The following is a 24349-nucleotide window of genomic DNA, read 5'->3' as shown; positions in this document are numbered from 1 at the left end:
GAGAAAGACACATTGGTTGGTTGCCTCCTGCATGCACCCTGACTGGGCTGGGACTCGAGCCTGCAACTGAGGTACATGTACTTGGTTGGATTCTAACCTGAGACCCTTCAGTGCATGGGCCAACACTCTATCCACTGAGTCAAACTGGCTAGGGCTTGAGATTTATTTTTTGTTCTTCTCCATATTCATAGAGGAAGCTATATTTTAGCCTCTTATTCGGAAAGCACAGTATAAGATAAAAGTGAACATCATCTCTCTCACATTGATGTCTCTCTCTCCCTCTCCCTTCCTCTAGAATCAATTAAAAAATACATAACTTTCCATTGCCCAGCCAGTGTGGCTCAGCAGTTGAGTGTCAACTCAGGAACCAAGAGATCACTGGTTGGATTCCTGGTCAAGGCACATGCTCAGGTTGCAGGTTCGATCCCCATTAGGGGGTGTGCAGGAGGCAGCCAATTGGTGATGTTTCTCTCTCATTGATGTTCATATCTCTCTATCCTTCTCCTTTCCTCTCTCTCTAAAAATCAATAAAAACATACTTTTTTTTTTTTTAAAGTGAACATCAGTATTCATAAGAGGATCTTTGGTCAGAAAAGAACTCTCACGAGATTAATATCTCAAAAAGAACATTCCATAATTTGGGGCCCAATTTGGGACATTCTTGTGGAGGGTAAAGGTACTTTATTGACCCAGGGAAATTTATTTATTTGTGATATTTTAGTGTAAAGAGGAAAGAAGGTAGTCAATTATTTCCAGTCCTTCTCTTTTAGAGATTCAGACTGAAATATTTATGGAAGTAATGTCTGTGATATCTGGGATTAGCTTCAAAACAATGTAGGGATGGGTTTAGTGGGTCACAATATGGGTGAAACAAGATTGGGCATAGGTCGAATATTATTAAATCTAAATAATTGAACACAAAGGTTAATCATTCTACTTTTGTATTTATTTGAATTTTTTCCAAATAAGGACTTAAAATCTTCAGCCACTTAGCAAAAGCTTTGGAATCAAGCAGGTCTGGATTGAAGACTGGCTCTGTTGCTTTTTAGCTGTGTGAACTTGGAAAAGGGGCTTAACCTCTCTCCGTTTGGTTGTACCCCCATGTAAAACAGAGGTATTACTTTGCAGGGTTCTTTTGAGGATTCAAATAGACATGTACACAGATACAAAAATCCTATCTAATAATCCTATCTAATAAAAGAATAATATGCAAATTGACCGTATCTCCACTACACCAACAAGCCACGCCCACCAGCCAATCAGATGCAAGTATGCAAATTAACCCAACCAAGATGGCTGCGGCCACGGAGAGAGCAGGAGGCTTGGGTTTCCCTGGCAATGGAGGAAGCCAAGCTTTCCACCTGCCCTGGCCTGCCTTGGCCTCTGCTTAAGACTACAAAGTTTCAATTATAGAAGATAAATAAATCCCAACAAAAATGGCGGCAGCCACAGAGCTGGAGAGAGAGCAGGAGGCTTGAGTTGCCCCTGGCGATGGAGGAAGCCAAGTTTCTGCAGCTCTGGCTTGCCTTGGCCCACACTCAAGGCTCCAAAGTTTCAATTATAGAAGATAAATAAATCCCAACAAAAATGGCTGCGGCCACAGAGCGAGGAGGAGGCTTGGCTCCGCTCAAGGCTACAAAGTTTCAATTATAGAAGATAAATAAATCCCAGATACCAGGGCCTCTGCTTGGGTCACCAGGGGGCATGGCCAGCCTGCAAACCACCCAGGCCACCCCACGCCCCAAGGGAACCCCCACCCTGATCTGGGACACCCTATAGGGCAAACCAGCTGGCCCCCACCCATGCACTAGGCCTCCTATCTAATTGTATCTAATAAAAGAATAATATGCAAATTGACCATCACTCCAACACACAAGATGGCTGCCCCCATGTGGTCAAAGATTACTGCTCCCATGTGGACACAAGATGGCCACCACAACATGGCCAGCAGGGGAGTGCAGTTGGGAGGGATCAGGCCTGCAAGGGAGGGCAGTTGGGGGTGATCAAGCCTGCAGGGGAGGGCAGATAGGGGTGACCAGGCCAGCAGAGGAGGGAAGTTGGGGGCTACCGGGCCTGCAGGGAAGGGCAGTTGTGGGGGGGGGCCCAGGCCTACAGGGGAGGGCAGTTGGGGGTGACCAGGCCTGCAGGGGAGGGCAATTAGAAGTGACCAGGCCTGCAGGGGAGGGCAGTTAGGGGTAAACAGGCTAGCAGGGGAACAGTTAGACATCAATCAGGCTGGCAGGGGAGTGGTTAGGGGGTGATCAGGCTGGCAGGCAGAAGCGGTTAGGGGCAATCAGGAAGGCAGGCAGGCGAGCAGTTGGGAGCCAGCAGTCCTGGATTGTGAGAGGGATGTCCGACTGTCCGTTTAGGCCCGATCCAGGTAGGGGTCCCAGATTGGAGAGGGTGCAGGCTGGTCTGAGAGACACCCTCTCCCCCCGGAACCCCGTGCATGAATTTCATGCACCGGGTCTCTAGTTATGTATATACATACACATATACATATCTGCAACGACTAAGTTCTGGCTTAATCAGTCCATGGAAACATGCCAACTAGGTCTTATTTAGGATAAAGACAAATCTCGATGCAATTTCTCCCCTTGCTGATGGATAGGAAGTCTTTTTTAACATTTTCAAGAATAGGGGTATATCCCAATATTTCCCAATGTCCTAAAGGCCTCTTCCTAGGGAGGGATCCTTCCTCTCCTGAGAGATGGGCAGGGAAGGCAGTTGGTGTCACCACTCACATCTCTACAGTTGTTTTGCTCATCGTGCACACTGTCCACAGGCCCTGCCTCGTCCTGTGCTCACCACCTCGAAACTCTGTGTTGGGGCCTTTGGTGATCACTGCTTGGTCAGTAGAGAGATGGTCTCAGCACTTGTACAGCAGGGTCTTACTGTGGTGTTCATTGAGTAGACTCCTTGTGATGCATTTTTAAAATTATCCTCTACTTTTCAAGGCATGTCAATCATCCACTAGGGCTGGTAGATACTGTGGTCAGAGCCCAGCCTCCCACTGAATCAAGTATTGCTGCTCCCTCAGTAGCTAGACCCAGCTGTACATAGTGCCCACTTCCTCAATTCTCCCTCACTCGTGGCAATTTCTTTCTGGGGCCCAGTTGTCTCTCCTTAGAGCCTATCTTCCTTTCCTTCTTTATTGTTCCTACCATTAAGTCCGAATTGCAGCCAAAGGGTTCAAAGAACTTTGCAAAGCTGGACCTGTGTGTGTCTGCAAACACTTCAAGAACTAAGAAGTTTCATGAAAATTTCTGAGAACTAACCTGATTTTCCCCTCTACCTACTCCAATCTCAGATCTGACTACACCAAGACACTCTAACAAATGTACTGCATGCTTCATAGTAAACTCTTAGAAATTAGCTGTAACTGTCATCCAGAATCAGAACTATCAGCGGTGTGGAGTTCAGAGGATATCTTGTCACAGGTCAGAGGATATAAAGATGAATTTCTGTTTTTCCTTTGGCGTTAAAAAAATCACATACACCAAATAGTGTGTTTTGCTTCCCTTTGAGGTCTTCGTGTTATAACATGTTTTTGTTTAAGAGGCACTATCACTAGGAGGAGGTGATATGTGAGGCAAAGGGCAGGATTCTTTTAAAATTATCTCAGAAGATTTTCTGGCTATTGTCCATCCTGTTCTCTCAAGCTGTGCATGGGTGCAGCATTAATAACCTTGGAGAATAAATAACACTGCCAGTTGCAAAATAGGGACATGTAGAAGTTGATTGATAACTGTATTATAAAGGAACCTCAAAGTGGTGGGTGTGTCCTGGAGATCAGAGGGTGTGGTGTCCTTTTATTTAGAAATTGGGAAAACAAAACAAAACAAAAAAACAACCACCTGTGCGGCAATTTAGTTTTGTTTAGGTTACAGCAGTTGCAATCTTTTGACACTCATTGTACATTATTTCTTTTTTTAGAATATGAAACTAACACTGAATCAAGTCAAGGTAGTTTTTTTTTTTTTAAGTTAGGATGAAATAAGTCTATCTAAGTGCCTTTTATTTTATTTTTGTTTTCCTCAGAAAGTTGTATTAATTTATTTGAGTAGCATCAAGTGTTTAAAATAGATGTAATAGTAAAAATTGGTAACATGAATTAGTGGAAGGGTTTCTGATCAGAAAATCTATAAAGTAACAGCATCTAGAAGAGCAAAAATAAAATAACCTGGGGGAGGGGGTTATCTAGGTCTATTCATTGCCCTTACTAATATTTTAAAGGTTATTTCTTATTGTTCATATTTTTCTATCTAAATATTGACATCATACTGCTGTGATGTGTGTGTGTGTGTGTGTGTGTGTGTGTGAGTGTGTCCTGCATTTGCTAACCCAGCCCTGGGAGAATCTGTCTCACTTTGTTTCATGAGTACCTTGGCTACCCCACCCTAAATTAGATTCTTACTATCAAAGGCAAATGGGCTGAACCATGGATTTGCATGCAAATGCTATGCAGGTTGGTATTTGAATGGCTGGGACGGAAGACTGTCCTTCCTGGTGTATGCTCTCAGCATGTTTTGGACTCATTGACTTGAGCCAGTCTTCTATGTAAGTAAGTCTCTCATCTCAACTTTCTTTTTCTTGCTTTTAGTCAATTTCTTTTCCTTGGTTTTAATATATCCATTAGATTACCTTGTTCACAATCTGCCAGGTCTCACAGTTGTGTGTGAGTTAGACTCTCCTAGAGGTCCAAGATGCTGGCTGGGATAGAGGTGACTTTTGAAGCTGGAAGAAAAGAGCACAATTGTGGAAAGTTTTGCTGAGTTATCTCCCAACCCCACTCCACATGCACAGATACCCTGAAGGGCTGTGTCTCCAACTTTCATTAACGATAACCCTAAACTTGAAAAAAAAAATGTTTCTTTTGTATGGTTATTCTTGTAAGAAAGGGAAAAAATTTTGGTAGACCAAATTTATGAAAATCTAGGTTTGAGATATGTTGTATATTGGTTTGTTTCTGATCAGTGAGATTTATACAGATTAATAAATTGGAGCAATATCCAATTGCTTACCTTGTAACTATTCCAAAACAATGCAGTAATGTATCACTACCAAATATATGACATTTCTCCAAAATCTCATAATTATTATTTATTTAATATATATTCTATGTTTATCGAAAGGCTTCTCATTAAAATGTTTCACATATAAGGTTTAGGACAAAAGAGGCTTATGAAGAGGTTCTGACAAATGAGACATTTGTAATATGATGGAGACAAACTATATTTTTGCTATATTCATTATCTTGACACTAAATAATTTGACTTTTTAAAAAATCAAAGCGTGCAAAATGGTGGGTTCTTTTCCATATTGGAAACTAGTTTAATTAAATAGGAAATAACTACATTCTCTTTCATACTTCTTAAATTCAAACTCAAGTATCCATGACCCTGATAGATACAAGACATCTCTTTCTGACTAAATTAACTTTTAGTTCGTGCAATATAATTATTATTACATGTAACAAACATTGTTAATTATAGCACAATAATAAGTGTTATTTCAAGCTACACATAACAAATTTTTATATGTTAGTATGTGTGAAAAGGGCCTGATTTTTATTATTGTTAAGGAATCATTCTTTGCTGACTTTTATGAAGTACGATACTCAATGAAACTGAAAGATATTTATTTTTTATCTTTATAGCTTTATTTCTTATATATATTGGAATATAGTTAAATAAGCATACAGTAATTACTAATACAACTTATTAAAATATTTTTAAGGAGAGGGCCATCATTATTTAACTACCCAGAGTATAAGGTACAATTTCTCTACAAAATTTAATTCAAATATTACCCCACTCTGTCCTGTTCTGTGCATATTACTTTCCTCTGTGGAATGCTGCCTGTAATATATGAAGTGTTTGTTTTATGTATTTGTCTTCCTGACTGGCCTACGAGCTCTCCTGGGACAAGAGCTGTGTTTTTGTGTGTCACTGTTCCTAGTACAAAGTGGGCCTTTGATGATAGTTGTTGAATTCAATTAAACTGATGTCATGAGGGGCTTTAGTCTGACCCATGTAATCTAACCCAAAGATATTTAAAGCAGAGAAGAAATGAAATAAAAGGGAGAGGATTCCTCAGTATTAATATGTAGGAGAATTAGATATGAATTCTAGCTTTGCAAAGTTTGTGGAGTTTTCTAAACATTTGAGGTGAACATTTAAAAAATTTATATTTAAATAATCTGCCAATCTAAGACAATAATTGGAAGTCTTTGCCTCCCCAATAGCCTGGGTTAGGGTATGTCAGAGACAGTTTTTGTGTTTGTTTGTTTTATTGTGTGTGTGTGTGTGTGTGTGTGTGTGTGTGTGTGTGTGTGTGTGTGGTTGTTATTAATCCTCACCCAAGGATATTTTTCCATTGATTTCTTAGAGAGAGTGGAAGGGAGGGGGAGAGACAGAGAGAAACATTGATGTGAGAGAGACACATCAATTGGTTGCCTCCCACATGTGTCCCGACCAGGGCCAGGGATAGAGCTTGTAACCAAGGTCTGTGCCCTTGACCAGAATCGAACCCAGGACTCTTCTATCTGCAGGCCAACACTTTATCTACTGAGCCAAACCATCTAGGGCTCAGAAACAGTTTTGTTTACAGGAGAGAGGACACTATATTTATTTTGATCTGGGTTTACATGCTGAATATTCCTGGGAAATTCGTTTATTCGTTGGCTTTACTTTCCTTACCTGAAATAAGTAAATCTTTTCTTGTTAAAACCCACTGCATCTGATTGTTGGGAAATTAAATGAGATGATACATAAAAGGGCTATTGTAAATTTTAATGTGCTCAACAGATAGATGTAAGCTGCTGTTATATACTGCAGCAAACCATTGCTAGACCTTCACTTTTTCTGTGGCTATGGTCAGGTCTATCTTGGATGGATTCAGCAAACCCTTGCTAGACCTTCACTTTTTCTGTGGCTATGGTCAGGTCTATCTTGGATGGATTCTAACTGCTGTGTATGATACCCAGCATCCTGCCACTGAAACCTGTTGTTGGTTGTGGCAGTTAATATGTTTTATGTTTGATTATGGAATACTTTAAATGTGTCCATTTTTTACATTGTCTGGGCAGGTGTATTTTTTTAGACAGCTTTTTAAAAAAGAATTTTTTAAAATTAATTTCAGAGGGAGAGAGAGAGAGAGATAGAAACACACCACCTACTAGGGGCCAAGCCTGCAACCCGGGCATGTAACCCAACCAGGAATCGAACCATGACCTCCCGGTTCATAGGTCAACACTCAATCATTGAGCCATGCTGGCTGGACCTATGCAGGTTTTTGATATGTCCAAATAATTTCAGTTTTATTCCATTTTAATTTACTTTCCTAAATAGATCAAATAATAATGAAAATAAGCTTATTAGAAAATCTTATTATTATAGAGAAACCTATGTTCTACTGTATTTTTTGAAATAGAATAAGTGAAGTCATCAACCCTAATGTCCCAAAGTTCCCCCAAATTAGGAACTCCTGATAGAGACTAAGTTCAAATGAGATTTTCAAACATTTGGCCAAGCAGGCAGGGACTTGTTAAGCCCATTTGAGCACCTAATAATAGGTGCTGCCTTAGATGGAATCCTTCAGATCTTTGAGAATTTGATTAAGTTTAAAGTGTCTGATCAAGCTAGAAAATTGAGAACCATTTCAAAATCACCATGTCAAAAGTTTTAAGTTGAGTAATATCTCCATAAATAGAAATGTTTTATGTCCACATAGAATGTTCTGTTTAAAGAAAACTTGACTTAAGTCCATGAAACAAACTCTATCTGCCCTTTATGTTTAGAATTTGTTTTGTCCAAGAATTTGTCAGCTTTTATTTAAATATTGGACGTGGAAGTATACTTCAAGTTGGATTTTTTTTTTGCAAGTACAGCTTTGAGGAAGTAGGCTAATCAATCTGCCCTGTGTAATCCCATTTCCATATCCTCTCCAAAAGAGCTAAGTAAACATGGGTTCATTGAAAATTATATGAAAATGTTTGCTTAAAACCACCTTTCTGGAATGGAAAATGTCAAATTGTTGGACTTATTTCTACTTTTCCCTTTTTTTTCCCCCTTAAGGAGAATGGTATTGAACGCTTGAATTCCGAGAGCCTGCCACAGTCCAGGTTTGCCTTGTCTGTTGTATGTGTGTGAATCTGTATGCATATTCAATTAATTTTTGAGAGATTTCTTTGGACCTGACACCTCAAAATATTTCTTCCACTCTTTTGGCAGAGATTATACCACACTATCATCTCCTGGACACACGTCATCCACTGAGAGTACTGTAACTTCAAGTGGTGAGTGGACTCGGAAAGATATCAACACAGAGTGTTAGTATTATAACTCTGAGCTTGATGTCCTGTGACCTGCTGACGTGTGTGCAAATGAGAAGAACATAGGCAAATACTTTTGCATAGTGCTCTTGGTTTCTTCCTGTTGATAGATTCTGGGTCAGAAACTTTGAATAAGGCTTCTGGTTACCTTGCTTGTAAATCACTCTGTGAGGAAAAAGAAGGATAGATCAGATTCTGCTATGATAAAAGTCAAAGGTAAGCTCTTAAAGGGATCAACTATGGTTTCCAGCCTGAAACACTAAGCAGACCTATAAGCTAGTAGAGTAACTGTTCTCAGTTGCATTATTTTTTAAAAGAATTTGGAGACTTAGTATAGAGAAATTAAGTCCAAGAGATGACTATTGCCTTTACTATGGTAATGTTACCAACCTTTTTTTTTCCAATTTTGTATATAAAACCAAAATTACAATATATTCAATAAAATTTTCTTTATGGCAAAGATTGATTAGCCACAACTGGGTCTCGACTTTGGCTCAGATGTAGAATCTGAGCCAAAGGAAATTCCAGAACCCTAATTAGAATCTATTAGGTTACGAGATAGAGCAATTAGTGATGGTCCATTCAGGAAGCAAAAGAACTAACTAGATGAGATGTTAGATCCTTTCTGCCACTTGACTCTGGAAACAAAGTAGTTACTGTCTACCATCCCCAGTGAGACACCACTTACTGTAAATAATATGGAGGGGAATTTGCCAATATGTACCAAAATGTTAAATATGCACATCTTGTGATAAAACAATTTGATTTCAGGGAATTTATTCTATAGATCTACAAGTACCCACATACAATATGACATGTATGAATTTTATTTTCTATATTGTTGTCTGTAATAAAAAAATATTGAAAACAAGTTAACTATCAGTAGGATAGAATACTAGTTAGTATATTTTGACATATCCATCTAATGAAATACTTATATGGATCCATAAAACATATATAAGGAACCAGTTTTCTTGGAAGGTTAGCAAAGAATTATTGTTTCTTGAAAAAGGAAACCACACACACCAATAATTATGTATTACATGTAAAAATTTGTAAAAAAAAAAAAAAAGAGAAAAAAGTTTTTATGTATGTATAAAATATCTTTGGAAGGGTAGATAAAACAACAGAAAGTGGGTTTCTATATGGTATGTGAAACATTTTACATTTTTAAATGTATGGACCATATGAATCTATTATCTGTCTTAAAACTTAAAGAAATATGAAAATAAAATTTCCATAGGGAAAAAATGTATATCTCTGAAGAAAGTGTTTACCATTTTGTTCTTATTTCCATAAAAATTTGAAAAATATAACACATTCTTCAACTATTTTTTTTCTTAAAAAGAAAGGAACAAAACCTACCTATAGCTATTAACTGTTGTGCCTACACTGAGCTAAATAAGTATACTAGAGGCCCAGTGCATGAAATTCATGCATGGGGGGTTGAGGGGGTTGGCCCTCAGCCCAGCCTGCACCCTCTCCAATCTGGGACCCTTCAAGGGATGTCCAACTGCCTGTTTAGGCCCAATCCCACCAGGCAGTGGGACATCCCTCTCACAATCCAGGACTGCTGGCTCCCAACTGCTCGCCTGCCTGCCTTCCTGATTGCCCCTAACTGCTTCTGCCTGCCAGCCTGATCACCCCCTAATCACTCCCCTGCCAGCCTGATTGATGTCTAACTGCTCCCCTGCCAGCCTGTTTGCCCCCAACTTCCCTCCTCTGCCGACCTGGTCACCCCTAACTGCCCTCCCCTGCAGGCTTGATTGCCCCCAACTGCCCTCCCTTGCAGGTCTGGTCCCTCCCAACTGCCCTCCCCTGCTGGCCATCTTGTGTTGGCCATCTTGTGTCCACATGGGGGCAGGATCTTTGACCACACGGGGGCAGCCATCTTGTGTGTTGGAGTGATGGTCAATCTGCATATTACTCTTTTATTAGATAGGATTACCATGCAAATAAAGTACTCAAAAATAAAGGGAAATTACAAAAAGGAATGGCATAATTTAAAAGTCATCTTCTCTTCCTAGTTTGCTGACATTTTATTTAGAAAGATACATATTTTAGAAGGCTATCTTTTGTTATCAGCCTTAGGTATGTAATTTTTAAAAACCTGTTTGTCAGGCTATAAAAAAGCTACTAAGCTACTAATTGCCCATCCTTCCTTCATCCAGTTTCTATAATTATACTAGTAATGTGTTTGTTTTTTAACAAAGCAGCAGCAGCCTTTAAAAAGATATTAAAATCTGGAGTATTTGAAGGCCATTTATACAGATGTTAATTTCTACTGATTATATGGCTAGCTTCCTTGGGAACCTCAGCTACTCTAGTCTTGATTCTGAATCAATGGACACTTTTGAAGTTATGCAGTATGAATTTATCTAACATGTTAAGGCTTGTGCTGCTCATACTGCCACCCTCACTGTTTCTTCCTCTTTTATTTGATACAGCTCCCCAACTGTTTAGTGTGTTTTCTTTTTCTCATAGACACAAGTCCAGCTCATGAGAATATTGCCCTCCAAAGCTCTGTGAATGAGAACAAAACCATGTTAAATCTGGTAAGGAAATATACATGAGTTAACAATGAAAGCAATGATATATTACAATGGTGGAACTGTTCCTTTAAGTTTGCAAAATACTCTTAAAAGCACTATCTCATTTTCTCCTTTCAAAATATCATGGGGTTAGAAGAATGTAATTATACAAATATTTTATAAACAAGTTGAGGCCAAAGCATCCCTGTGACTTGTCCCAGTTCACACAGCAGAGTCTTTAATTCACTCATTTATTCTTCAAAGGTCTACTGAAAACAAGCCCAATATCAATCAGTAGAGGACTTTTAAAATAAGTGAAGGCACAATACACAAGGCTGAATAAAACACTGATATCTATCTCAAAGGTATGTTCTAGTTAGGGGAAGAAGCATACAGTTACTCCGCAACTGGAGTGTGATTAGTGATGTGAGAGGAAAATGCTTGGGGTGAGAGGCCAAAAGGGATGTCATGGTGGAGATATGAACACAATAACATGAGAGGAAGGAGGGAGTAAGAAGAGGAGAATTTGTGGAAATAAAAAGTTTCAGGCCAATGTGAGACATCAGTAGTCTGTAAGGAGATTTTATATGTGACTATAAGCCCATTTTCTTAAACTTGCCAATGGGACTTTTAGAAGCAGATACACACTTGTGAGTTATCAGCAAAGAACCAAGTATGTGGATCAGATTTCCCAAGGATTTGGCAGTCAGGAAGAGAGCACTGAGGATAACTAACTCCCAGTGATTCCATTTTCTAATATGAGAAGGCAATGCAGAGGAGTCTGAGGAGAAGGTGCAGTGATGGGGAGATGTTGGGAGAGCAGAACCAAGGGAAGAGACATCTTCAAGAAAGAGGGGATGATGGATTGTCTTAGACGCCACAGTGACGTCAAGTAAGACAAAGACTGGAGAATATCCACGGGGTTTGGCAGTAGGGAGTTCACGGGAAACTGAGAGGGCAGTTTTCTTGGTGTGTTGGATATAGGAGCAGAGCAGTTCATTGTTGACCAATGGGACACAGAGAACTGGAAGCACAACCATGGACAACTCCTCCCAGAAATGTGGCCATGAAGGGCAGGGGAGGGAGAAAATGCCATGGCTGGAAGAGGTCATGGGGTTGAATGAGGACTCAGAAAACTTAAGAATATTTAAATGCTGACAAGAACGATCCAGTGCTTTACCTGTAGTGTTGCAATTGCTACATTTTATCGGTCTTAGTTTCAACCGCCTTAAAATTACATGATATGGTTATCAATGGCTCTACCAAGGAAATTTGACTTAGACTTATTTTTATGGAAAATTTCTAAGAATGTTGAGTAATTATTATCATGAAATGATTGCATGCCTACAGCTTTCCCATTAGATTGCCCAGGCAGCGCAATATAACCCTCTTATTGTGGAGATTCTTGTATAGACACATTTGTAAGACAGTTGATCAGTGACCTTCAAGTAAATTCATATGGAGTAAAAGCCGAACAGCACAATCTTGGCCGTTATTTTTGCCGCAGTTTTCTCCAATATCCCATTGCATGCAGTAGTCCTAGAACAACCCTCTTTCCCTCCTCACCCATCCTCTCCTACCTCTCCATCAGGCTTCAGCATGTTCCATGTCAGCAGAGACTTTCCATGCTACTCCGGCCATGGTGTCTCTCTTGTTCCTCTGCCATGCACCTACTTGTCTAGATCCCATTTATTTAGCCATTCATCCTAGTTTGCTTTGTGGTAACTTGTATCCTGTTTGCAGCTTTTCACGTATTTCTGTCCTTCATGCTGCAACTAGATTGGAAACCTCCCTGGAGCCAGTCCTGTTTCTTCTTTAACCCTAGGACAGTTTAATGTGTTTTGTTTTGTTTTAGTGTTTTGACCAGGTAGGGTTAGGGGAGGACAGGAAATTGGTTATAAAGGCTACCCACTTTATGTACAACAATAAAATCTCTTTATGATTTTAGGAAGCCAAAGAGGAAACAAAAACAATAGATGAGCCTAGAAAAGAATGTGTCGCAGGAGGTAAGGAATGTTCTCTCTGAACCCCCATGTGAACTTTTTTCCCCCTGCCTGGCATGTTTATGGGTGAAATCTTTCTGAGTGCAGATGTGGCATCTACAAATTGTGCATCACTAGATAAAATTAGCCAATAGAACTGATTCTTGATTCCATTTGTATTGTTTTCAAAAAGTCACATTCATGTTGCCACTGATTGTTAGACCCCAGAGGACTACTGCCCTGTTGTGGACTAAGAACCATGCCAATGTTGGGAGTAAATTCTAAAAGTACACAAGCCAATATTGAAAGAACAAGTGCTCTAAGCTTCCCTCCCCATTTCACCTTTAATGGGAGGGAGTAGTGGGCAGAATTCAGGCTTTGGGGTCACACAGACACTGTACTGGGTCAGTCTCTGACTAGCTTTGACTTTGGGAAGTTTTTAATTTGAGTCTTAATTTCCTCATCTGCAAAATGGAAAAGATGAGTAAAAAGATATTACCCTTTATTGAGGGCATTCTATATGCTAAATGCTTTATGTACATAGTTTTATGTAGGTCTCCCAGATATCTATGTGTGGTAGGTAAACTGTGATTCGGTTTCCTAGTCTGTGAACTGGAGATAATAACAATATCTATCACAGAAGTTTTACTGTGAGGATTGAATAAATTGTGTTTGAAGCACTTAGAAAAGTGTTAGGCAGAGAAGTTGCCATACAAGTTAGCTACTATAGAACAATAATATCATCCTTATTTCGTAAATGCTCTGATGAAGTTGTTACTTTTCCTCCTTGCGAAGTTGTCATTAAGAGTGTCACTAGTACATATAAAGAGCTTTGCGTGGGACTGGCATGTAGTAAACCTGTGATTGAATGGTTGAGACCATGTGTATTGTTGATGTTGTTGTTATCAGTGTCAGTATTATTATTATTACTAGAGGCCTGGTGCATGAAATTCATGCACGGGGGGGGGGGTCCCCTCAACCCAGCCTGCACTCTCTCGCAATCTGGGACCCCTCAGGGGATGTCTGACTGCCGGTTTAGGCCTGCAGGTCTCATTCAGCTGTCCAATCTAATTAGCATATTATGTTTTTATTATTATAGATTATTATTATTATTATTACACTATTATTATTCTTACTACTAGTACTACAATCACTATTACTCTTGCTGCTGCTATTCTAACTTTGCTGTGAAAGAGAACCAGGGCACCAGAGGAAGGTATGCATTTAGCCACAGGATCAAGTCAAACATCCAAATTCAGAGAGAAAAATTGAGCTGTCTCTCGATTCAAAGACTATTCATCCACATGCTGAATGAATAACATAGCATAACATCAAGCTATGTTTCAGCAAATGCATTGTTAGCTAGCTATCATCTCAGACATACTTCAATGAAACACCTTTGTTAGTGAAGAGAGGACATAACATTTTATTGAATGTGCCTTTAGCTGTTGCTGTTAATAAGCCTTTTTAACCAAATAATATCTTACTGTCTTTTAATAGACGCTGCTGTTTCCTCTCCTCCTGTAACCACTGTGAAATTGGTTAACTTTAAACAAAGTGACAAGTAAGCTCTTCTTCACATAGCATGCTAACGTTTTTTGCTTTTCTGTTGAATTGTGTTTGAATAAGTTCTTTGTCTTATCCTACAGCATTTCCGCAAATGAGAAGGAGGTAGAGGTGAGTTTAATGTAAATATTTTTTATTTCAACTTTTAAAAAGTGTTTCAGACTCACGTGCGTATAGTCGCTTCATGCTTTTGCACAGCTGTCATACACTTGGTAATGACCAAGTGCAGGTAAAGTCTTGCGTGCCAACGCTATGTTGCTGAGAAGAGAAAGAAATGCCTCAGTATAATTCAGTATTAAACTGAGATATTTGACTACATCCAATTTTCTCCCTTCACCCTCATGTTAATTTGACAACAGGCCGAATTTCTCAGATTATCTTTGGGATTTAAGTGTGACTGGTTCACCTTAGAGAAAAGACTGAAGCTTGAAGAAAGAACCCGTGACTTGGCAGAAGAAAATTTGAAGAAAGAAATCACTAACTGTGTGAAGCTGTTGGAGGTAAGAATCACATCTGGGGACTGTGCAATGTTTTCAAAATTACATATGAGTTACTTATTTGACTGAAGCTAACACCAAGTACCAAGCACTCCCAGTGTGAATTAATAGGAGGTAAGAATTCAGAATCAGGGTAAAATAAAAAAAGATTCAATAATAGGAGAGAAGAATAAACAAACAATAAATGCCTTTTAAATTGGTCCTATGAGTTCTCTGACTTCTCTCTGGATTTTCAAGTAGATTTCAGGCAGAAAAGTTATCAGACAGAAAGCTGAGAAATAGGAGATAATATCGATTTCCATATTCAAAGAAAAGAATCAAAAGTCCATTTCCATTTAATTAACTAAAAAAAAAAAAAAAACATAGAATGGGTCTTGTCAGATGGTGGGCAAGCCCTCTGTAAGGTTACAGAGCAGTGTAACAGCTACTATTCTTCCATTTTGGGAAGTCACCATAAATATAGAGATGGGTTGGGAAATTAAGAGGGCTAATTGTGGGAAAGAAAAATAAAAGTTTAGAAACCATATTCTATATTTTTTATTGTGGTAAAAGACACATAACAAAATTTACCATGTTAACCATTTTAAGTGTATAGTTCAGAAGTGTTACCTATATTTACATTGTTGTGAACAGATATTCAGCTCTCCCTTCCTCCTCTTCTCAGCCCTAGTAACCACCGTTCTATGAATTTGACTAATTTAGTTACCTCATATAAGTGGAATCATACAGTACTTGTCTTTTTGTAACTGACTTATTTCACTTAGCATAATATCTTCAAAGTTAATTCATGTTGTGGCATATGACAGGGTTTCCTTCCTTCCTAAGGCTGAATAAAATATTCCATTTGTGTATATGCCACATTTTGTTTATTCATTTATTGATGGACATTTGGGTTGCCTCTACCTCTTGGCTATTGTGGACATTGCTGCTATGAACAAGGGTGTGCAAATATCTCTTTGAGAACACTGCTTTCAGTTATTTTAGAAATATTCCCAGAAGTGGGATTGCTGGATCATATGGAGTTCAAGTTTTACGTTTTTTGAGGAGCAACCATATTGTTTTGCATAGTAGTTACAACATTTTACAATCCTACCAGCAGTGCACAAAGGTTCCAATTTCTTCACATCCTGGCCAACAGGTTATTTTCTGATTTTTTTTTCATGGTAGCCATCCTAATGGTGCAAGGTAGTATCTCATTGTGGTTTTTTATTTGCCTTTCCCTGATGATTAGGTTTGTTGAGCATCTTTTCATATGCTTGTTGGCCATTTGGGTATCATTTTGGGGGCAAAAATGTCTATTTAGGCCCTTTGTCAAATTTTCAATAAGATGTGTGATTTGCAAATACTTTCTCCTATTCCATAGGTTGCCTTTTCACTCTGTCCTTTGATGCACAAACGTTTTTAAGTTTGATGTACTACTATTGGTCTATTTTTGCTTTTGTTGCCTGTGCTTTTGGTGTCATTTCCAAGCAATCATTGCCAAATCCAACGTCATTAATCTCTATCCTATATTTTCTTCTGGAGTTACATAGTTTTGGGTTTTTAATCCATTTTGAGTTGATTTTTATATATAATGTGAGAGTCCCACTTCACTTTTTTGCATGTAGCTATTCAGTTTTTCCAACATCATTTGTTGAAGAGTCAGTCTGTTCCTCATTGTGTACTCTTGGCACCATTGCCAAAGATAATTTGACCATATATGTGTATGTAAGTTCATTTCTGGGCACTCTATTCTGTTCCATTGATCTATATGTCTGTCTTTATGCCAGTACAATTTTGATTACTGTGGCTTTGTAATGTTTTGAAAGCACGAAGTACGAGTCCTCCAAGTTCTTTTTTTTTTTTTTAAGTTGTTTTGGCTATTTGGGCTCTTTTGAGATTCCATATGAATTTTGGATGAATTTTTCTATTTCTGCAAAACATTCCATTGAGGTTTTAATAGAGATTACATTAAATCTGTAGACTGATTTTGGTAGTATGGACATCTTAACAAATTGAAGTCTTCCAATTCATGATTCAGGATGTCTTTATTTATGTGTCTTTAGTTTCTTTCAGCAGTGTTTTGCAGTTTTTAGTGTACAAATCTTTACCTCCTTGGCAAGATTTATTCCTAAGTATTTTATTCTCTGTGGTGCTATTGCAAATGAAATTGTTTTCTTAATTTCATTTTTTATTGTTCACTAGAGGTGTGGTGCATGACATTTGTGCACTGGAGGGGGGGGCAGTCCCTCAGCCTGCTTGCATCCTCTCACAGTCCAGGACCCCTTGGGGGATAACCTCCAAGGGGTCCTTAACACTGTGGTGGAGGCAAGAGAGGCTTCTTCCACTGCTGCTGTGCTCCCCAGCCGTGAGCCTGGCTTCTGGTTGAGTGCCCTCCCCTGTGGGAGTGCACTGACCACCAGGGGGCAGCTCCTGCATTGAGCATCTGCCCCCTGGTGGTCAGTGCATGTCATAGCGACCGGTCATTCCGCTGTTCGGTCGATTTGCATATTAGGGTTTTATTATATAGGATTGTTAGTGTATATAAATGCAATTAGTTTTTGTATGTTGATTTTTATCTTACAACTTTGCTAAATTCATTTATCCTAACAGTCTTTTGTGGAATCTTTGGGGTTATATTATAGAAATGATTTTACTCCTTCCTCTCCAATGTATATTATAGAAATAATTTTACTCCTTCCTCTCCAATGTGGCATTTTATTTCTTTCACTTGCCTAATTGCTCTGGCAAGGACTTCCAGTACTAAAATGCATAGAAGTGGTGAGAGTGGGCATCTTGCTTTGTTTCTGATCTTATAGAAAAAAATTTGTATTTTACCATTGAATATTATGTTAGCTGATGGCTTTTCATCTATGGTCTTTATTATATTGAGGTAGTTTCCTTCTATTTCTAGTTTTTTTTAATGTTTTTTTATTATGAAGGGTGTTAAATCTTGTCAAATATTTCTCTGCAATAATTTAGATGATAATGTAGTTTTACCTTTTAATCTCTTAATGTGGTTTATTGCATCAATTGATTTTTATATGTGAAACCATCCTTTATTCCAAGAACAAACCTTACTTGGCCATATAGGTACAACCCTTTTAATGTGCTGTTGAATTCAGTTTGCTAATATTTTGTTGAGAATGTTTACATAAGTATTCATAAAGGAATACTTAATTTTCTTGGAGTCTGGCTTTGGTATCAGTGTAATAATACTGGCTACAAAGAATTATCTTGCAAGTGTTCCCTCCTCTTTAATTTTTTGGAAGAGTTTCAGAAGGATTGGTGTTAATTCTTTAGTTGTTTGGTAGAATTCTACAAAATTCTGGTACTGGACTTTGTTTTGTTGGGATATTTTTGATAACTCTTTCATCTCCTTACTAGTTATTGATTTATTCAAATAGTCTATTTCTTCATGATTCAGTTTTGTTAAACCATTTCCATTGGCTGAGAACTAATATCTGCTCTTCCCTTCACAATTAAGGTGGTTTTTTAAACTACCAAGGAAATTATGTGTTTGCTAATGGCTATTCCAATTGATTAGCTACTCATACATATCTGTCTGCTTCAGAAGTGTCTGCCATTCATTGAACACCTACTGTGTGGCAAACAACTGGCATCTATTACCTCTCATGTCACAGTATTCCTGGAAAGGACATATAATTGTCTTTTCCTGACAGATGAGGAAGTAGTAAATCAGAAAGTTTGACACTGTGACCTTTCTAGAATTAGGGTGCAATTTACAGTCAATAGTACCTTATAATTTTAATGACAGAACTTTTTCTTTCTTTGCTCTACAAAGTGTATGGTGTTTTAGATTGGGGCAAGTCTTCAAAATGTGCTCATGATCACACAGCTAGGGAGCAGTAGCTTGTTGGCTTCCAAACTTGCTGTTCTTAATTCTGTCCCTACCCCAGTGAGAAGAATGTTCTTCCAAGAGGAAGGCCATCATGTTGGATGAAGGGCACAGGTTTGAGAGAAATATTCATATGGCAGTGAAGGCATACCCACATAATCAGCCCAGTCACTTTGTCATCAATGGAAGAGCAAGTGTAGTAGTCAGAACCATATCTAATTTCAGTATATTTCCATTACTTTTCTTAAAAGTTCAAACTATGCTCCTCAGATAATATACTCAACTCATTTATAAGCATATGTCTTTACCATTACCAATTACGCCCATTCCATTGTAGAAGAAAAATATAAATACACATAAAGGTGGGGCAAATCTGAGAATTAAGAAGGGATCAAGAATAGATATAGAAGGCTTTGTGAGCCCTTGCATAGGTCTACTTGATAGCCAATAAAAGTGTTCATATTTCAGTATCTTTCATTATTGGTCTTAGCAGTGCTTTTCATTCTTCACCAAGAAAATTGAGATTTGACTGTTGTCTGCTCTTACAATATAGTGTTAGAATCGCTTGCTGGATTTGGGGCTTGGATGCTTCCTAATGCCTTGCTTTCTGTGCAGTTGTTAACGCCTCTTTGTGAAGATGACAACCAGGCTCAGGAGATCATCAAGAAGCTGGAGAACAGTATAACGTTCCTCAGCCAGTGCACACTACGAGTGGCCAGTAGGGCTGAGATGTTGGGAGCCATTAATCAGGTAATCTTTTTCTATTTCTGTAGTTATAATGAAATTACAAAAATGATTATTTTCCCTGAAATTATAGATTATAGTTCTAAGGATAAGTTTTAGAAAACTCTTCTTTATTGTACAAGACATATATGTTTAATACGGAAAAATGAAAAATGGCATATGTGAATAAAAATCTAAAAGAGAATATCTCATAATAGTATTAGCCAGTGACAGTCATTATAAAAATTTTGTTATACTTTTTTAGACACTGCCTTCATACAGTGTTATAATCTGCTTCTTTTCATTCAACATATAGCACAGATTATGTTGGGAGCCATTAATCAGGTAATCTTTTTCTATTTCTATTACCATTACCTGATTAATGGTAATCTTCTATGTGGTATAAATTCATAAGTGTCATTATTTTATGGTTTGTTTGAATAGATCATAAATTATCTAACCAACCCCCTATATTTGGTCATTTCAGAATATACTTGATATTTTGTTCTTGTAAACACTACTACAATAAATATCCTCATATATGCAGCTTTGCCCACTTATTCATAGAGAAGTAGAATTTCAAATTTTCTTGTGGGCAAATGTAGGAAAATTTTAATTTTTGTAATCTATACCTAAACAAATTTGTTAAAATATATTTTCCTAAGAAGGAGAAATTCAAGTGTAGAGATATTTTTAGTTTGATCATTTGTTATACACTTGTAATATCCTATTTCCTTTTCATCCCCTCACTATCATCCTACCTTATAATAGAGAAACATGCAAATTGACCATACCTCTGCTATGCCCACAGCCAATCAGAGTGAGTATGCAAATTAACCCAACAAAGATGGTGGTTAATTTGCATACATACCTGGGTCCTGGGACCCTCCTCGGCACCCAGGTCACTCCCAGCCGGTTATCAGGCAGAGGCTTTAGGCGTGGGAAGGGGCCGAGCCTTCGATTGGAGGTGCCAGTGGGGGAACCACTTCCCAAGCCTAAAGCCTGGGGTGGATGCTTTAGGCTTAGGAAGGGGCCGAGCCTGCAATGGAAGGTGCGGGGGGAGGGGGAGAGAACCCTTCCCAAGCCTAAACCTAGGGTGGAGGCTTTAGGCTTGAAAAGGGGCTGAGCCTGCGATCATTGAACACCTACTGTGTGGCAAACAGTAGAGGTTCTGGGCGGGGGGCGGGGGGAAAGACGAGGGGGAGCTGAGGGAGGGACCCCTTCCCAAGCCTGGGGCGGAGGCTTTAGGCTTAGGAAGGGGCCAAGCCTATGATCAGAGGTGCGAGGGAGGGGTGAACCCCTTCCCAAGCCTAAAGCCTAGGGCAGAGGCTTTAGGCTTAGGAAGGGGCCGAGCCTGCGATTAGAGGTGTGTGTGTGTGTGGCGGGGCACCCCTTTCCAAGCCTAAAGCCTGGGGCGGAGGCTTTAGGCTTAAGAAGGGGCAGAGCCTGAGATTGGAGGTGAGGCGGGGGTGGGGTGTGGGGTGGGGACCCCTTCCCAAGCCTAAACCTGGGGCGGAGGCTTCAGGCTTGGGAAGGGGCTGAGCCTGGGATCGGAGGGAAGGGGAAAATATCAATGGAAACATATCCTCAGGTGAGGATAAAAAAAAAAAAAAGCATATCCTATGAAAGACACATCTTGAAAATGCTTAAAGAAAGTTGTCATTTTTTCATGGTGAAGGGACTAGAGTCCATGTTGATGAAAATACCTTAGCGGCTGCGGTGACTGGCAGTGGCTGCAGCATCGGGGTGATGGGGCTGGTGCCTTCCCCTGATCAGCCTGGTTGCCTCAAGCAAAGGGAGGCCAGACTGTGGCTTAGGTCCACTTCCAATGGGGAGTGAGCCTAAGCCATCAGTAGGACATCCCCTGAGGGCTCCCAGTATGTGAGAGGGGGCAGGCTGGGCTGAGGGACTCCTCCCCAGTGCACGAATTTCGTGCACTGGGCCGCTAGTATAATAAATATTTTTTTATGTTAAAGTTATGTATACATAGTTTTAAAAAGTTAAGTAGTTTTCCTGGCCAGTGTTGCTCAGTGGTTGAGCATCAACCCATGCCCCAAGAGGTCACAGGTTTGATTCCCAGTCAGGGCATATGCCTAGGTTGCTGGCTCGATCCCCAACAGGGTATATGCAGGAGGCAGCCGATTAATGTTGATGTTTCTCTCTCATCAATGTTTCTCTCGCTCCCTCTCCCTTCCTCTCTCTCTAAAACAAAACATATTTTAAAAAGTTAAGTAGTTCTATAAAGGCTTATTATCCCCTTTTCCACATTTAAAAGAAATAGCTTTCAACTCTTTGTTTTTTTTTTATTTATATCTATATCTCTAACATGCATATTCTATCACTGAGTGATTTATTTTCAGTTTTTAGATATGTGTTGATGTCCCACTGTGAGGATGAAGATGTAGTTCATCTATCAATCTGTTCCCTCACATCTTTTCACTGATTCTCACCTTGCTGTTGGCCTCTCTTTTCTCCTGACCAAGCTTAAACTCCACAGTCAAATGCAATATTCACTCCCTTGCATAAACCCCTCAACACTTTTCCCTTTCTTGTTTTACTCATTTAGAAAATCTACAATGCTTTTTAAACCCACTTCTCCACCTGCTCATACCTGCATAGATAGAAAACATCAGACCTATATACTGACTAGCTCTCTTGAAATTCATTATCATAAACTTCATGTGGGTCCATAAGACCTACCATGATTCACCCTCCCTCTCTTCTAAGTATCAACTTCATACTTGCTCCTTAAACCATCATCATCTCTTCCCTGTCTTCACTGTAAAAAAAAGTTTGTCATATTTTAAAATTCCAGACTCTTTTTTTTGTTTTCAGAATGCTTTTAACTAATACCTTATTCTTATTTCATAGATGCAATAATAATTTGTAACTCTCTGAAGATATTGGTTGTTTCCTTGAAGTTTTTGTTTTTCTCTGGTTTGTTTTCTCCAGCTTGCTTTTTCCTGTTCTTCTTTTGTGCTAGAGGCTTTCCTCCAACATCTGATGGACCATTATACAGCTGATTGGGAGCTCTGTGTATGTTGAGTGGGGAGGGTTCTTGTTGGCCCTGAGCTTCGCACAAGCTAGGATGTTGCCTTGGAGTGCTCTCACTGCCAGCAGTTTTAGGACCCTCATCTTGGGATGTTAGATTCCTTCGAGAAAGAGCTTCTAGCTGCCTGCCTTGAGGTATAAGCCTGGCTACCAGTGTTTGGAGCTTGAAGGGAGAATAAGGCTATGGATCTCATTATTCAGTATGTATACAGATTTTTGCTTACATCCATTCGTTTCAGGATGAGCCACCATCAACTATCTCTTCCTACCCGACCCACAGACCCTCTTTATTCAGTCTTTGTAGTTTTTCACCAAAGTGGTGGAAGGGTAATTGCTCGGCTGGCTTGAGTAAGGGAGGGCATCTGTGGATCTAATCACTTTTTACATGGATTTTCAGCCATCTCTTCTGTTCACATTTCCACCTTGGAGCTTAATTCCAGAGATAACACTATCCCCTGGTCCTTTAGCACTTTCCTAGGTTGCTTCTAGGCTTTTCTTACTGCTTATTTTAGGGTTCAGCTTTTTCACGTCTTAGTCATATACCAAGTGTCGTCCTAGTGGGCTTTCAAATTTGTATTGCTATTATATCTTCTGTTTTATTTGCCCTGCTGGACTCAGGCCTTTTTTTTTTTTTTAATAGAAATACCTTTGTTGGCATTTTAGTGGGATTTAGGGATAAAGATAAATGAATGTTTCTAATCACCATCTTTTAACTGGGTATCAAGAATAGTATTTTCAATATAAATGTGTTTCTTTTTTTTTTTTTCTACTAGGAAAGCCGGGTTAGCAAAGCAGTTGAAGTAATGATTCAGCATGTAGAAAATCTGAAGAGAATGTATGCCAAAGAACACGCTGAATTAGAAGAACTGAAACAGGTTCTTTTGCAAAATGAAAGGTCTTTTAACCCTCTGGAAGATGAAGGTAATACAAATTTAAGATAATAGTGCCAGTTATGTTTTCCTAACATTCACCTTTTTCATTCTCTCTCTTACTACTTGTTAGGTCTTAAATATAAGACCCTTAGGTTAAAGTTATATTAAAAGAATAACTCATTCCTGTCATCTGCATAGCCAAAAGTAGGATGTCAGTTAGATAACAGGCTGGAGACAAGGATTCTTTGATAATTACATAAAAAATTCATTAAATCTGCCCTGAATGGTGTTGCTCAGTGGGTTTAACACTATCCCGTGCACCAAGAGGTTGCTGTTTTGATTCCCGGTCAGGACACATGCCTGAGCTGCAGGCTCAATCCCCAGTGGGGGGTGTGCAGGAGGCAGCCGATCAATGATGTTTCTCTCTCATTAGTGTTTCTCCTTCTCTCTCCTTCTCCCTTCCTCTCTTTCTGTAATCAATAAAAACATATTTTTTAAAAAATTCATTGAATAAATTTAAATTGCTGAGATCAGAGAATATATATAATCCAACCCATTGAGTTGACCCTAGTGTTCTCCTAATTAGGATATGTTAAAATTGGTTCTTTCTCCACACAAAGTAAGGCAGAATAACTTAATGTTCTCATCAGTCATGGTTTTGTATTCCTCAAATAAGGAATAACCCTAGCATAGTAAAGCTGACTAATGAATTGGGAAATAGGGTCACATGTAAGGCCATGGAAAATATCTTAATATAAGGTTTATATAAATCTTAGAATAGTTTCTGTTAAATATGCAGTATGAACTTCTGAGAATTCTTAATGATCTGTTCCTTCTTCAAGAAAAGTAACCATACTTGGTATCTTCTATCTCTAATTTTGGGTTCGTTTATTCAAATGATATTCATTTAGTACCTACTATGTGCCAGGTCAGCATTCTGGACATATGTAGTAA

At 39.0% G+C, this 24349-nt stretch overlaps 1 protein-coding gene across 1 annotated transcript in view; it reads left to right on the top strand.

The window, feature by feature from the left end:
• Positions 1 to 24349, top strand: part of IRAG2 (inositol 1,4,5-triphosphate receptor associated 2) — an 83100-nt gene that overhangs the window by 53350 nt on the left and 5401 nt on the right. Inside the window, 11 exon segments of the mRNA XM_054718617.1 lie at positions 8079 to 8125; positions 8235 to 8299; positions 8446 to 8515; positions 8517 to 8551; positions 10820 to 10890; positions 12815 to 12872; positions 14349 to 14412; positions 14498 to 14525; positions 14774 to 14914; positions 19365 to 19499; positions 23297 to 23444. Of these exon segments, the coding sequence (XP_054574592.1) occupies positions 8079 to 8125; positions 8235 to 8299; positions 8446 to 8515; positions 8517 to 8551; positions 10820 to 10890; positions 12815 to 12872; positions 14349 to 14412; positions 14498 to 14525; positions 14774 to 14914; positions 19365 to 19499; positions 23297 to 23444 (862 nt within the window).

The sequence above is a fragment of the Eptesicus fuscus genome, chromosome 7 (assembly GCF_027574615.1).
Source record: "Eptesicus fuscus isolate TK198812 chromosome 7, DD_ASM_mEF_20220401, whole genome shotgun sequence".
In the NCBI taxonomy this organism is placed as follows: domain Eukaryota; kingdom Metazoa; phylum Chordata; class Mammalia; order Chiroptera; family Vespertilionidae; genus Eptesicus; species Eptesicus fuscus.
This window is presented reverse-complemented; position numbering and strand designations above follow the sequence as displayed.